Below are 16,081 nucleotides of genomic sequence, written 5' to 3' on the forward strand. Positions count from 1 at the left end.
ATGCCCCATGTAGCTCTGCTGCAGAGAAGCTGTACACATCACCTTCATGCATGTGACCTCAGTGTGTGTGTGCACGTGACCTCTATCCACAGTTATTGCCACTGTCAGAAGGTCAAAATCCTCAAACTCAACCTTGTTTTTTTTCCCCAAAGTGTATCAAGTAGCATTGAAGGGAGAACAGCTGTATTCAAAAACTAATAATCATAGACATCATAAAAGTAAATGTTTAATTTACAGTTTGCTGCCATATTGGAAGTCTTTAAGTGGAGCAGCAGAGAATTCACGGAGGAAAGATGTAAGAACGGGGCCAACATTGAAAACAGATTCCATTCAACTTTCAATTCTATTCCTATTGCACCGATACAACACTGTCATTTCAAGGCCCTTTTACAGGAGAAAAACCCAACAATTCTACTTGAGCAAGTAGAGGAGACGAAGGAAAGGAAAATGTCTCTTTTAAATGGAAGTGACATGTAGAACCAGAGGGGAAGACTTTGTGTAGAATCAGACTCGGGTGGAGACTGGTGGAGAATGTCGATTTTGGGGTGTGATACAGGCCCTAGTTTGGGTAGAGGGAGACATTGGGAAAAAGCAACAAACAAATTGTCATAACAAAGTCATAACTCCACTCGCTGCAGACGAACGGTGGCAGGAAGCTCAGACCACCAACTTTATGTCCCACTGTCAGAGATCCTGCAGGAAGGTATGTTTATATCAGAATTCAAACTTGTTTTTAATCACACTCAAATCAAATCAGAGAAAATTTTACTGGAAAAAGTCAGATTTGATGAGTTTAAGACGTTCTTAAGCGAACCGACTAAATATAAACACACTGTTCTTGCGGTCTGTATGAACAGTAACAGATTTACACACGATCCAAAGTGCTGGAGGCAGTAATAACCTCCGGTCCGCCAGGTGGCGCTGTGGGCTTTTCCCTGCGCTGTCCCGGTGAGTCGCTTGGACTTCCACCGGGTGCACGGCGACACGTGACATTCCGGAGGCGAGCGGGATGCAGGTTCTTGAGTTGATGAAGCGGGTAGGGCAGGTCCTGTTACCCGGAGACGAGTTCAGCCTGGAGCAGGAGGACAGCATCTCTCTGACAGAGGTGAGCCGGCCGAGCCGGGCGGTGTGCGGCCCGGGCTTGAGGCGCAGCGGAGCCCGGCTGCTGGTGTGTAAGAGCGGCGTCCTGCGCCACAAGTCGCCCAACGTCTTCTGGATCGACTCCCAGCAGAAGAGGGTGAGTCCTGAGTCCAAACCCGGGTGTCTCCGGGATCAGCTCGGGAGAAAAAGCTTGTCCTCTGTCCTCAGTACGTCCCCGCCAAAGGAGAGACGGTCATCGGCATCGTGACGGCAAAAACCGGAGACGTCTTCAAAGTGGACGTTGGAGGCAGCGAGCAGGCGTCTCTGTCCTACCTGGCCTTCGAGGGGGCGACCAAGAGGAACCGGCCCAACGTCCAGGTGTGTGAGTGTGAGACAGCGAGACCCGAGGACAGGAGTGTGTGACACTGAGGTGTGTGTGTGTGTGTGTGTGTGTGTGTGTGTGTGTGTGTGTGTGTGTGTGTGTGTGTGTGTGTGTGTGTGTGTGTGTGTGTGTGTGTGTGTGTGCGTGTGCGTGTGTGAGAGAGAGAGCGTGAGACAGCGAGACCCAAGGACAGGTGTGTGTGACACTGAGGTGTTCTCGTGTGTGTGTGTGTGTGTGTGTGTGTGTGTGTGTGTGTGTGTGTGTGTGTGTGTGTGTGTGTGTGTGTGTGTGTGTGTGTGTGTGTGTGTGTGTGTGTGTGTGTGTGTGTGTGTGTGTGTGTGTGTGTGTGTGTGTGTGTGTGTGTGTGTGTGTGTGTGTGTGTGTGTGTGTGTGTGAGAGAGAGCGTGAGACAGAGAGACCCGAGGACAGGTGTGATAGTGTGTGACACTGAAGTGTTCTACCGTGTCTGTCTGTCTGTCTGTCTGTGTGAGAGTGAGACAGAGAGACCCGAGGACAGGAGTGTGTGACACTGAAGTGTTCTACAGTCTGTGTGTGTGTGTGTGTGTTCAGGTGGGGGACCTGTACAAGTGTTTTATTGTGTGTGTGTTCAGGTGGGGGACCTGGTCTTTGCTCAGTTCATAGTGGCCAATAAGGACATGGAGCCTGAGCTGGTGTGTATCGACAGCTCAGGACGAGCCAATGGGATGGGAGTGTTTGGAGCAGGAGGTCTGCTCTTCACCGTGTCTCTGGGACTGGTCAGAAGGTACGCTTCATTTCCTCTGCTACTTTTCTGTTTCGGCTCGAACTTAATTCTATTTCTCACGTTCTCTCTCTTCCTTCTGGTACAAAAACACTATTAATGACTTCTGTCTGTGAGGAAATCCTGTTTCCAGGAATCAGTGTCGGTCCATCAGGAACCGACTCACTATAAACAAAGAAAAACTTTGTTTTTTATTTTAATTATCTATAGAAGTAAAACAATCTGACATAATTATGTGGTATCCTACTAAAATGTATCCCTCTATTTGCATTTCATGTAGTTTTACTTCTCTTTGCTGCAGACATTTACAAAACATCAATTCATTTTAGAGCAAATCACATTTCACTTGAATGTAACATGAAGAGCAGAAACAAACCACACGCTGGTGTTAAAATGACTGAATAATATTTTGCAGAATTTCCCAAGTTTATAGTTTTTTTTTTTGTCTCATTTCAAATAAATCTTCAGTATTTATTTATTTATTTTTTTTGTAACTTTTAATTGACTTTTCATGTTTCACTGTTCATGTGAAAGTGACCTTAAAAGCCAGGCGCACTTTAGACTGTTTACCTTTTTAGTATGTTAACATTTATTTGCACATGTTGGCAAAATTGCACAAATTATATCAATAAAAATATGTTCAGAAAGGTTCTTTGGCCTAAATAGTTTTATATTTTACATCAGGTTTGGTTGCACTGTTCAGAAACTTGCAAATTAAACTTGATATTTTTGCCATATTGCACCTTTTTGTGTTTTTTTTTTGCCTAGATTGAGATCTTATGGTAGTTTTTATTTCCCTCAACATAATGTGAAGATGATTCAGTCTGTGTTTGACTCTCCCCCAGGCTGCTGTCTCCGCTCAGCGAGCTGCGGACCGACCTGGAGCAGCTCTTCCCCTGCGAGCTGGTGGTCGGGATGAACGGCCGGTTGTGGGTTCGATCCTGCAGCGTGCAGCAGACGCTCATCGTCGCCAACCTGCTGCAGAGCTCCGACTCCATGACGGCGCCGCAGAGGAAGGAGCTGTTCCGGAGGGTCCAGCAGGGGGCGCTGTAGCGCTCTGGTTTTTGTGACAGGCCCACTTTATGTTTACCAGAGAAACGCAGCTGATCCATGATGACTAACGAGACACGTGTTTGTGGCGTTTCAGAGACATTTGAACTGATGAAATGTTTAAATAAAGTTTTCAGGTTTGTATTCACTCGACAGAAGGAATGTTTTTTTTTTTTGTCGACTAAAAGGTTTGAATCCTGCCAAGTACACAAGCTGCTCACAGGCAGGAAACAGTTTCTGCTCATGAAAGACGCCAAAGCAGGATTAAAATAGTTGAGCTCTTTTATTGATCATCACATTAGAGCAGATTCACCAGTTTAACTGGATTATTTTATAGAAGGCACGTTATTGGTGACTGTTTCACAGAGCAAGAGAGATTTGGTCTGCAGACACACACACACTCACACACAATCTAACAAACACACGCACTATGTGGTCTTGGCTGATTCACAGGATCAAAAACATCTTTGGTACCAGCAGCTCCGACTGAAACTCTTCAGCCAATCAGAGACGGCGTACAGCTGCAGTCAAAAACCAATCAAACATGTCTCCCATTCGCAAACGCACCTGAACCGGCCCGGATCAGACCTGGTTCTGGTTCTTCCACAGACTCTTGAATAAAATGACCTGATTGATTAAAACTCTCAGAACCTAAAACAACCCCCCCCCCCCCCCACACACACACACACATTCATCTCTGATTGTCTGATTTAGAAAATAAAAAGCTTGTTCAACAGCATCGTCGAACAGCTGATTGGCTCCAGCCGACCAATCAGAGACGAGTCCCGAAGGCCACATATAAAAACAGACCGTTGTCAGTCCAAGAGTGTGCAAAACAAGGAAAGAAGAGGAAACAGCAGAGAGGTCCAGGCTAGCGCTTTAAAGCTTCAAGTGTCGAAGGTTGTGGTCTGGGTGTTGGCTCCGCCCCCTCAGGGCTTGCCCACGTCCACGGTGATCATGGTATACAGGTCCAGTTTCTCCTTTCGAACGACTTTGTACGACAGAGAGTTGATCCCATCTTTCATCATCGTCTGTCTGGTGTGGGCTATCCGGTCAAACCTGGACCCAGAACCACAGCAGAACCATTTCAAATCCTTCAGAATGAACAACGTTCTTCAGCTCAGGTTAGAATAAATAATGGAGTTCTACAGGGATCCGTGTTGGGAACCATACTTAAACTGCATGTGCGTTCTACCTTACTAAACAATGAAAACACTTCTAGTGAGCAATCTGAAGGTTCTTTGACCATTTTACTTCTAAAGTCTGCAGGATTGTTTTCATCCGGGCTCTGAGCTGAAAAGTCCACATTTACTCTGAATATCAGACCCTTCTCTTTGATGACGCTTCTGGTTCCAACTTGATCATTTTCTGAGTACCGCTGCTGTACATTCCGATTGCTGGGCGTCTTACCTCTGTGGGTTGGGCTCGTTCTGCTTGTCTCTGTTGTGACGGATCATTCTGCATTTCCCAACCTCTCCAGTGGCTCTGGAGATCGACATTCCTTTAGAGGAAAGCCTGAAAACACACAAGGGTTCAATCGGTCTGGTGTGTTTGTGGATCCTGTGGTCTGACAGCCGGTGGCGTTACTGCGTTACCTGTTGTATATGTCATCGTCCTCTCCTCCCCAGCCCCAGTAATTATTAGGAAAACCATTAATCTTCAGGAATTGCTCTTGACTCATTGATGAGACTCCTCCAAAGTACTGGTTATATGGTAACCTGCAGGACACACACACACACACACACACACACACACACACACACACACACACACACACACACACACACACACACACACACACACACACACACACACACACACACACACACACACACACACACACACACACACACACACACACACACACAGTTACTTGTTGCTTCTGAATTAATAGTGGAGAAAATATCAGAAGTCTAAAAATCTTCAAAATATAGCAGGGACTGATAAGTTCTTCATGTACCAGCAAACTGACTGATCTGTGGGGCAGTGGGATATTTCCGCAGAAACAGGAAATGGATGTGTGTGGCGATTCTGAACCTTGTAGCTGAGCTGCAGGTTTTTCCTCTTGGGCCTCGGAGAGTTCCAAAACTGACAACGTGAGCACTTTGAGGAGAGGCAGGAAGTGTAAGTGTGTGTGTGTGTGTGTGTGTGTGTGTGTGTGTGTGTGTTGCTCAGGAACTTATTTATATGTCCCTCTCCTCTGGTTCAACTCTTTGGACACCTCCATTACTCTCCCATTGTTCAAGTTCATTTTCTATGAATTGGTCTCGGACCTGAAGCCAAACTTGTCCATGGACACGGAGAGGTGTCGGGGCTGGCTGAAGCAGCGGTAGGTGTTGCGGTCGTCCATGGGGATGAGGTCCACGTCGCTGAAGATGAAGCAGCCGTAATCGTATTCTTTCAGCGCCTCGGCGTAGCCGACGTTTAGCAGCTTCGCCCGGTTGAATATCTCGTCTCCATCCTGAAACACAAACACGGTTTCATCCGCTGAGCCGCCAAGCCACGCCTCCTCTGGGGGCTTTGACTCTCTGCTCCCGAGCTCTATTAGCTCTGCAACACCTGCTAAATTCACATTTTTCTCACTAGTCCCAAACTCTTTGGATTCACGGCTGTCCATCTCAATCTCAAATCACGAAATCCTGTTTTCAGAGACTCCATCTCATGAGAAACCCATGTTGATGTATAAAAATGTTCAGGTGTAAACACTGTCATGGGTTAACGTGCACAGAGTTAGAGCACAAAGACAAAAGTCCACATGATGCAGATGCACTTTCTACTCACTACACAGAAGAAAAAGAAGAAGCAGACAGATACAAGCGAAAAGATAAAGAAGAAGCCCTTATTACCAGTGTGACCCGCCAAAACCAGCATCTGGAAGGAGGCGGGTCTCCGAGTGTCCAGCGGCCACAGCCATTGGTCAGAAATGCCTGACATGCAGAAGGAGGAGGGAGGCAGTGAGAGAGGCGGCGCTGAAGTAAAGGAGGAGGAGGTGGAAAATGAGGATAAGGACAAGAGAGAAAAGAACAACTGTGAGTAAACAAAGAGCAGAAAAGTGAGGAGCAGAGTTCAGTTTGTTAAACCACTGCATGCAGTTAAACTACACACCCATATCTTGGTTACTGTTCATATCTCTGTATTTATCTGTATTCTATCCACGCACACACACAAACACACACACAAACACACACAGCTGCAGACGCCCGTCATCAGATCAATCTGCTGCATTTACTCTGCAGCATCGACTGAGTTGTTTTGTATTTTTTTGGGCCCCTCTGGTTTTGCATTCGGCTGACTCAGCTCTTCCTGCTTCCTTGCTTTGGCTAAAATTTCCTTTTGTGAGTTGGACGGACTACTTTGCCTTTGTCGTTTCTGGTGATTATGTGATTGCAATCGACAAGGATTTGTTTTGTGGCAATGACAATAAAGTTCTCTTATTTCTGATCTATTAGTTTGTTGAAGAGTACTGTGGGAGTAGATCGGTTCCGGAACATCTGATCTGAATTAGGTCAATCAACTCCCAGTAAGTGAAGCTTGAGTGACGCACAACCACAATAAAAAGCCATCATCAATGGAGCCCCGATACCACGAGTCACTATGGCAACAGACCGAAAAAAAACCGAGTTATTTTGCCATAAAAGTACCAGCGCTGCAGCAGCAGGAGAGAAAGAGACGTCATGGGAGGAAGTTGCTGCCAGAGTCAACGCATCATGTTGAATGATCTCCTCCAATGACTTAACATTTAACTTAAGATCGCAGCATCCAGGGAGAAATGATGAGTGTAACATCTGAATTTCATTTAGGTGGAATCCAACAAGAGGAAGGCGACTTGAAAGCAGCTAAAGATTAAATATAAAAACATCATTCAGAATGGGAAGGCTTATATGCATATTTGATTGCACCTCACTTATATTGTAATTTTAGTATTTAAATTGACACAGGCTATTTAGATAAAAATAACCTGAAGTGATTCCACCAGATTATGATTTTAGAATTATAAAAGGCTTCACAGGTCAGGATTCAGGTCTTAATAAAGTGCAAAAAAATAAAATAAAATCAATCTCATCTGGGCTGGAAGAAGTTATCTCAAACTATTTCTGACTCCATGTCGATCGGGTTTGGAAACAACGAACAATCCATTTCTGGTAGCTGCTGGTAGAGCCTGGCAGAAACTCAGGGTTTGTTCTACTAAACCTGCCAGTGAGCAGGTTCTGTTCACAGTCTGTTACCATGGTTACTGACAAGAGTTTAATTCAGCTCTTTTTCTGGAACGGATAACCCTCATCTCAGGGTTAACATGCTCTGAGTTTTCACATAACACGCTTTCTTTCTTTTTTTGATTGAGGAAGTGGTTTGATTGTCGTTTTTGCATGTTTTTATATACAACCTGTTTTTCTTGATATTTTTTTGTGGGTCCATTTTTTCATATATATATATATATATATATATATATATATATATATATATATATATAAGGGTTTCACTTTGTAGTTTATTGACTGCGTGGTGTTTACTGATTAATCTCATCTGCCTCATCCTGCATCTGAGAGTTCAAATGAGGAAGTGGGAGCAACGTCTGCCGCGTCCATAAAGGTTTTATTCAGCCAGACGATGGTAGGAGCCTCGTACATCGACCCTCTTGCACCTCGATGCACACAGTGGTGATGTGGAGCTTGAAACAAAAACCTCGGAGCTCACGAATCTTGGAAAACATAAAAACATTTATGTGGTAAAAAAGAACTGCAAAATCATTTCCCCAATCTATGTTTGATTGTGTTTTGAATGAGCCTCTAATTTAGAAAATTGGCACATTAGAGAAAGATGCAGGCCTATTAACTGCTCTTTGTTCCGAGCCGTGTCAAGCAGAAGAATGTTTAATTGTTCCTTTGGTGAATGATGATCAGTGAATGATGATTATAGATGTGGGTTGATACTTCAGTTTAATTTAATTTCCAGTTCTTATTTTGTTATTCATAAATCAATAGAAGAGGTAAATAGTCACATGCGCTTTTCACAATAACTCCACAGAGTAATCTTTGTACCATTAATTTAGCAAGAAATTCTGCTCGACTTTGTTATCAGTGGATATAAAGTCAAACAAGTGTGTCCATAACGTAAGATGGTAACAGCAGTTTTATGGCTCAATGTAATAAGGATATACAACACAACACTCGATTTGATCTTCCCTGTTTGAGTAACCATTTATCCAAAAGTCTGTTTCCTTCTTTCAATCAGGCCAAGTTTCAGCTGAAGCAATAACTTTACCCACGATGGAACTAAAAGATTAACATCTCTTCTAGTATATTAATTTATTCTATTGAAGAGGACGTTTGATACACCATTCTCTGACTTAAGCTTGCTGTTGTTTTGTTCCTTAGTGTAGGAATGACAGGTGTTACTAGTGCAGGTCAATGTTGGGGCCTTAACCTCAGAGAGGCCATGAACACGTTTCTCTCAGAACAAAAGGAAAACCTCAAACAAAGACCAAATCAAACATTATGCGGGACCCGGAAGGGGCGGGGCCCCTCACGTTTGGAACGAATAAAAACTCTTCAGACGTGGATGTGAAGTCCCACGTCAGATGCACACTTCTGCCACTCATTGGCCAAAATGGACCAGACTCAGCAGGCGTCCAGGAAGTAGAAACCAGATACTAAGCCCCGCCCCCAAAGGGTCGCGCCCACCACCGACGCGTATGCTGCCCGCTCTCCTATCAGCGAAACACGATGCAGCAGAGCCGAGTCAGAAACTCCACCGTGAAACTGCGTGCCTGTGACGCCATTTTGTGTCTCATGGCCTACCAGGACACATTCCTGCACCTGTGCGAGGCGCTATCTTATTGTCAGGTCACTTGGCAACTGGCACACTTTCTCTTATATTATATATATATATATATATATATATATATATATACACAGTACAGACCAAAGGTTTGGACACACCTTCTCATTCAAAGAGTTTTCTTTATTTTCATGACTATTGACATTGTAGATTCACACTGAGGGCATCAAAACTATGAATTAACACATGTGGAAATATGTACTTAACAAAAAAGTGTAAAACAACTGAAAACACGCCTTATATTCTAGGTTCTTCAAAGTAGCCACCTTTTGCTCTGATTACTGCTATGGACACACTCTGCATTCTCTTGATGAGCTCATAGTCATGAAAATAAAGAAAACTCTTTGAATGAGAAGGTGTGTCCAAACTTTTGGTCTGTACTGTATATATATATATATATATAGTTCTATACCATTATATTTTGTCAAGGAATATTAACTCACTTAAGTAAATTCTTTCAACCGAGACTGATAGTTTGGTAACTAGTTTATTTCCAGATTCACATGTGTTGCCCTGCAATTATTAGGGAATAAATAACACATTTATTTCAATTAAGCCTTTTAATAAAATTATTAAATTATAAAAATATTATTAAGTAATTAATCAATTACTTTACTGTAATTATTAGTGAGTAAGTTAGTAAATGAATAACCAACATTTTTCATTAATTACTGCCACTGATTTATTACTTTCAGTAATCTATTACTTACAGTAAATTAATGCTAATGACCAAACAGAAATCCCAACATCAATGTACTGGATTTCATTCTGCTTTAATAAGAGGAATGCCCTTCTGGCATGTATGTTCATAAAGACATCTGTTTTCCTGTTGCTGTTTTTCCAAGGAAGGGACTGGAATGCTTCAAAGTCAAAGTTAAAATGAGACGTGAATTGTTGAGTCAGATAACAGTTACCAGCCACTCCCACAAAATACTTTATCAAGCATAACCCATAGCTACAACATTACCAACACATGAACACTCCCATTAAAAGGACAACGGCTGGGGTGATGTGAAATAACGTGTGTCGACGCATCGGACCAAGATAAAACAAATAGCAGCAGCGATAGGAGTGCAAATATTTTTGTTTTTTTCATTTATTTTGGTTTATTTTGTTCAATGCCACATCTAGTATGAGAATGCATTATTTTGCACGACAAAATTCTTGTTACTTTAAATTTATTTGGGAAATTAGAGACATTTTAAGACCAATACTGTGAAGGGATGTATTAAAGAAATGTTACGCATATATTGAACTGTTATGAGAAATCCATGTTTAAATTGCTATATTAATCAAATAACAGTAAAATAATTGATAATCTAAAAGATTATTGCACAATTATTCATTTGCTTGTTTTTTATGGATTTGCCCAGCCCTACAAAGGACCATGTCATGTCTATTTTGAGACTATAACTGATCCAACACGACATCGACGTCCATCACATGACCAAGTTGAGGAAACTTCCTGGATGATTTTTATCTCATCGACCTGTCATGAACTAAACAAACAGCAGCATGTGCTCTACCAAACCCTGCGACCTGCTGCTGCAGGTCAGACCGCCTGCCTGCTCCACTGCCCCGTCTCTCACCCCCCACCACCCAGCCCACCTGGTTGATGACGTAGACTCCGTAATCCAGCTGCTGCCTCTGCAGGATGGGGTGCAGGTAGTACAGCCAGTACTTCAGGTGCTCGTCTCTCTTTCTGAACGGGATGATGAGGGCGACCTTCTGCAGCGCCACGCAGTCCGACGGCCTGAAACGCCCGCCCATCTCCACCTGGGGGTTATCCTTCTTCACCTTCTCCAGACTGACGGGCATGTTGAACTCCACTCGCAGAGGACCAACTGAGGATGAACAGCAGCAGGGATTAGCTCCATCTGACCCCGTTCCTCCTCCACATTCGTGTGCTTTAAAGCTCATTTATGTGTAAAATTTGATATGGGTACAGATACATACAAAGCCTTCTCTTGGTCTATCTACTGGAGGCTGTACCACCTGTACAAGTGGGGGCAGTGTTAAATAGAACCAAACAACAAATGGCAGAAGTGTTTGAGGAGCAGCTGTGTAACATCTCAAGGTATTTAAGGCCTCACAGAATACTAACGCCTCCATGCATTAGTGCCGCCACCACCTGTTGCCATCATTATTATCATTTACTATAAAAATGTCTTGTTTAAAAATGACTATTTATTTCAGCCACTTATGGTGGGTTGAAGGTCATTCCAACATCACAGACGCATGGAAATAAAAAGGCAGAGAAGTTTCTTGTGTGTACACATTCTACTTTTGTGTAGTGGGTTAACACAACTAATTCTTCTGACATCTGAGCCCTGAGCGAGTCCAATACCTGTTGAGTCACAATGTAAACCAAGCAGGTCTACAGACAGACAGGAAGAACAGGTCAGACCCACATTGTTGACTTATTCTTTTGAGACCAGGCATGATGCAAAAAAAAGCAATAAAACAAACAAATACTTGCAGGACAAAGGGCAAAAATGTCACTCGACACCAGCACAAGTCCTTCCCTAACTAACTTTCTCCTGAGAAATGAAGAGTGGGGTTTCTGTGTCCCTGTTCAGGTCCTGGGTTCAGGCTCTGATATAGTCCTGGTTCAGGTCGGCTCGGTATCTTACCCAGCAGAGGGGACGTCTCGGGGCATTGCTGCAGATCCGCCGCCGCCTTCACCTCGGGGGGTTTGGGTTCTGGGGAGATCTCAACGGGCTTTACGTCCTTTACGTCCTTGTGTTCGGGTGTGGAGGGCGGCAGCCCGGTGCTCCTGTTGTTGTGGGACTGCTGGTTCTGGACAAACGCGAAGCGGAGGTCCAGCGAGCGGACGTAGAAGACGACAGTGACGGAGATGTGGAGGAAGCAGAGCAGCACCACCAGCTTACAGGTCCGGTGCAGGAGGCTGAAGTTCACGGCGGTCTCCCCGGGCATGGTGACCGACCCAGCGGGACGTGAAAGTACAGCGGCTTAGTGACAGTTCTCCCACCGCGGACGGACCGTTAGCTGGGCTCCATTTGCCGTCGGGTTGGTCGGAAAGTCCACCAAAAGTTCTCGGAGCGAGAAGCCGAGACACCGAGCCGCGAGACGACTCCGCCCCGCTCCGGCAGCTGGATCTTCAAAGTAACGGAAAGCTAACGGCTCCGACGTTAGCCGAGGTTCAGGAACTCCGTGTCTCCGTGTCTCCGTCCGCTGGCTCGGTTGGAAAACGGCCCAAAAGGGCGACAGGCTTCCCGCGGCTCGGAGGAGAAGGCCGGCACCGGCCCGCGGCTCGCTTCTAACGGCTGAACTGAGACACTCCGAGGTCGGAGCGGAGAGCCATAAAAGTTTGAAGCTCAACACGGAGACACGGATCTGTCAAGGAGACCAAATGATTTGTTACACCCCCGAGAGCAGATTTCAAAATAATACACCGGAAACAAACACAGATCGTCTGAATCTTGAATGTCACCAGAGAAAGTCATCTTTCATCAGTTTAATTTACTGCAACTGACAATCATTCATTAATATGAATCAAATTAAATGACCATGCAAACAAGAATAATCCTCCTTCGTCCCCTCGAATATTAGATAACATTAGATTACATCAGGTTAGATTATTCATCCAACAATGAGGAAATTCACTTACTGCAGCAAAAGAATCAGAGAATTCACAATATTATATACGGAAGAAGATAACCACTTTACTATAAAGTCAAATGTATAACCACTCTACTATTAAAAACGAATTTAAACAACACACACTATGACCGAGTTTTGTACAAATGAGTGCAAACATATTTACATCAGCAGGTATGGAGGCAAAGGCACTGGAGGGATTTCACAGTCACAGAAAAAGATAAACTACTTTACTTTAAAACATTTTAACAATATACATGAACTATAAATATGGGATACAGTATATATGCAAGCAATGATAACTAATGATAAGTGCAAGTATTTTTTATTACTTATACCTGTGATTATAAATATTGAACGTCATACTTGTTATTAAGTATTAGGGCATTTGCATGTTAGATTGCCGCTGTAACAAAGCAATTTGCTGTAAAGGGTCAATAAAACTTCTATTCTCCATCCATCCATCTTCTACAGCTTCATCCTGCTCAGGGTTCGCAGAGCGCCGGGGCCAATCCTAAACCCTGGACAGGTCACCAGTCCATCACTGTGTGTGTGTGTGTGTGTGTGTGTGTGTGTGTGTGTGTGTGTGTGTGTGTGTGTGTGTGTGTGTTCAAAATCAGCACGAGTGCCAGGAAGATTATTTTCATCATTGTCAGAGTACATATTCACATATTCAGTAAGAAAATAAAAATATTTACATATTCCTCAAATATTTTTCAGCTTTATCATAAATGATACAAATCGTGTTGTTGCCATGAGTGAAAACATCCTTTCACACACTCTTCGCTCACATCTTGCTCTTATGCTTTCAATATGTTTGTCATTAAAACTGTACATGAAAATATGGTGACTTGATTTGAACTTGACTTGACATAACCTATGACTTGACATGACTTGAGAGAAAATATACTCCTGAGTACCTCATGTGTAACAAGTGAGTTGCACACATATTATATTTCAAGGACCAATTTATTTTGGTTATATTTATACAGTATGTGGGTTTCATAGCACAGGTGTATTTTGATAGAGATTGCACATAAGCACCTCCAGATGGTGCACTCCAATTTCAAGTTGGTTTTGTCGGCATGTGCCTTGTTCCAATTCTAAATGTTTAAAATTATTCAATGGCTATTTTGATATTGGAAGAGTTAATAAATTTGTGCCTATTTTAAAGGTTTTCTTTTTCATAATAAACTATTTTATTGGTTACCAATATGTCACATTTCACGTGAGCTTGCCAATAGCGGTTTTTATGTGTTTGCCGTTTTACAAGTTGTTTGTTTAACAGGATGTGGGAGGGATGCGCGCGTCTCGTTTGGGGAGATGCTTCTGCCAATGTGGGTGGGTTGGAGGATGAGTATTTGGGGGTGTTGTTTTTGGAGTTTTATTGTGTTTTGGTAGACTCTGCAGACTCACGAACGGATTTTGTTTTGTAACCTAAAACCTTTGTTTTGAAGGGGCACTTTCCAAGCCGATTCACCCCTAAGAACGGAAGTGAGAGAAGCTCTGATGTCACACCTCCAGGGACCAGTCAGTGAGGAGTGTTAAGGGGCACAAAAAAAAAAAAAAAAAGACAAGGAAGAGGATGATGAGATGTATTTGCGCCTTTCCTCACAGACACCATTTTAACCGCAAATCAAGGCAACAAAAGAGCATAAAACTCCACACCATCAAAACAAAACAACACAGAAACAAAAACGTGGCCACACAACAATTTCACATCCCAATAAGACAATACACAATATGACAACATAACATGGAAAGACACCAAAGCACATTAAAACAAAAGAAGATGAAAAGAGCAACAACATGCCAACATACAATATTAAAACACCAACAGAAACATAAGTTAACAAGAGCAATCAGAGATTTCATGACATTCGCCAACGGTTGACCTGGACTCAGAAAAAAAAACTTTACGGATCACCTCAGAAATTTAGTGGTATCTTCCATGGCCTAATATCTACCTGTGGTGAAAATCTCGACAAAATCCGTTCTTGAGTCTGCAGAGTCTACCAAAACACAATAAAACTCCAAAAACAACACCCCCAAATACTCATCCTCCAACCCACCCACATTGGCAGAAGCATCTCCCCAAACGAGACGCGCGCATCCCTCCCACATCCTGTTAAACAAACAACTTGTAAAACGGCAAACACATACAAACCGCTATTGGCAAGCTCACGTGAAATGTGACATATTGGTAACCAATAAAATAGTTTATTATGAAAAAGAAAACCTTTAAAATAGGCACAAATTTATTAACTCTTCCAATATCAAAATAGCCATTAAATAATTTTAAACATTTAGAATTGGAACAAGGCACATGCCGACAAAACCAACTTGAAATTGGAGTGCATCATCTGGAGGTGCTTATGTGCAATCTCTATCAAAATACACCTGTGCTATGAAACCCACATACTGTATAAATATAACCAAAATAAATTGGTCCTTGAAATATAATATGTGTGCAACTCACTTGCTACACATGAGGTACTCAGGAGTATATTTTCTCTCAAGTCAAGTCAAGTCATAGGTTATGTCAAGTCAAGTTCAAATCAAGTCACCATATTTTCATGTACAGTCTTAACATATATTTATTCAATTTTAAATTATATCTATTTACATGCACAAGTTTTACAACAATATTAATGTCATGGTCCATTTGTAAACAATATTAGTGGTTTAAGACTTTTAAATGTTGTTTAATGAGGGAACAGTTTTAACTAAAATTGTCAGTTTACTTTTTCAGCACGAGATTTGATTTTCACTGCAGGAGAAAATGAAAATGTAGAATGAAAGCTGGTGAGTCTCACAGTCACTGCAGGGTTTATTTGACATTATCAAAAATGTTAATATAGTTTTTCCCAGTGTGAAAAATCTCCATCTCCTGATTGTTGCACAATACCAAATAAAATTTCCTCTATATGCAATAGGTTTATGACATTACAATTTTTCAAACATGCAAGCCAAGCAAAAGAGTCTATTCTATAGCCTACATGACAACACACACACTTAATGTTTGTTAATTTGATATCATGTAGTATTTGTAAAGCACGAACATAGGAGGTTGCATTGGCTAAAGTTGTATGGACGCACTTTGTTTTATAACAAGGAGCTGCAAAGTTGCACAATGCAGACACTTCAATAATTAGCACAATTTTTCTATGTGACCCTCAGGGGGAAAGATCAAACACCCCTGTTCTAGTTTGAGTCATAAATGACATTGTACTAAACTTGATGACGTTTACTGCAGGGAAATAAGAAATAGAAGTTACTGGCATTCTCACTGTATTCTTCATTTAAAAAGGGATAAGAGGTGAAAAAGTCTTTAGCACAAATCTTGTAGT

General features: G+C 42.5%; 2 protein-coding genes across 2 annotated transcripts; one reads left to right on the forward strand and one right to left on the reverse strand.

The window, feature by feature from the left end:
* Positions 1 to 965: 965 nt before the first annotated feature.
* On the forward strand, positions 966 to 3,427 carry exosc3 (exosome component 3). Its single transcript, XM_080465928.1, has 4 exons — positions 966 to 1,237; positions 1,309 to 1,458; positions 2,074 to 2,225; positions 3,068 to 3,427. Exons 1-4 carry the CDS (start codon positions 1,010 to 1,012, stop codon positions 3,273 to 3,275), a joined length of 738 nt encoding a protein of 245 aa, XP_080322054.1. The 5' UTR covers positions 966 to 1,009; the 3' UTR covers positions 3,276 to 3,427.
* A 106-nt stretch (positions 3,428 to 3,533) lies between these two features.
* Positions 3,534 to 12,478, reverse strand: b4galt1l (DP-Gal:betaGlcNAc beta 1,4- galactosyltransferase, polypeptide 1, like). The gene is made up of 6 exons (XM_080465919.1): positions 11,744 to 12,478; positions 10,719 to 10,954; positions 5,546 to 5,733; positions 4,868 to 4,990; positions 4,683 to 4,787; positions 3,534 to 4,331 (listed from the first exon to the last, which is right to left on the reverse strand). The coding sequence occupies exons 1-6, from the start codon at positions 12,045 to 12,047 to the stop codon at positions 4,202 to 4,204; spliced, it is 1,086 nt and encodes a 361-aa protein (XP_080322045.1). The 5' UTR covers positions 12,048 to 12,478; the 3' UTR covers positions 3,534 to 4,201.
* Between the last annotated feature and the right edge of the window lie 3,603 nt (positions 12,479 to 16,081).

Source organism: Lipophrys pholis (assembly GCF_963383615.2).
Source record: "Lipophrys pholis genome assembly, chromosome: 6".
Classification (NCBI taxonomy): domain Eukaryota; kingdom Metazoa; phylum Chordata; class Actinopteri; order Blenniiformes; family Blenniidae; genus Lipophrys; species Lipophrys pholis.

What these genes read in the sequence shown, in the direction of transcription:
- exosc3 (XM_080465928.1), top strand. Translation starts at nt 1,010, where the DNA reads ATGCAGGTTCTTGAGTTGATGAAGCGGGTAGGGCAGGTCCTGTTACCC. An exon ending in TCGACTCCCAGCAGAAGAGG is followed by an intron (nt 1,238 to 1,308) that starts GTGAGTCCTGAG and finishes CTCTGTCCTCAG; the next exon opens with TACGTCCCCGCCAAAGGAGA. An exon ending in GGAACCGGCCCAACGTCCAG is followed by an intron (nt 1,459 to 2,073) that starts GTGTGTGAGTGT and finishes GTGTGTGTTCAG; the next exon opens with GTGGGGGACCTGGTCTTTGC.
- b4galt1l (XM_080465919.1), bottom strand. Translation starts at nt 12,047, where the DNA reads ATGCCCGGGGAGACCGCCGTGAACTTCAGCCTCCTGCACCGGACCTGT. An exon ending in CGAGACGTCCCCTCTGCTGG is followed by an intron (nt 10,955 to 11,743) that starts GTAAGATACCGA and finishes GTTCATCCTCAG; the next exon opens with TTGGTCCTCTGCGAGTGGAG. An exon ending in AACGAGCCCAACCCACAGAG is followed by an intron (nt 4,332 to 4,682) that starts GTAAGACGCCCA and finishes TTCTGGGTCCAG; the next exon opens with GTTTGACCGGATAGCCCACA.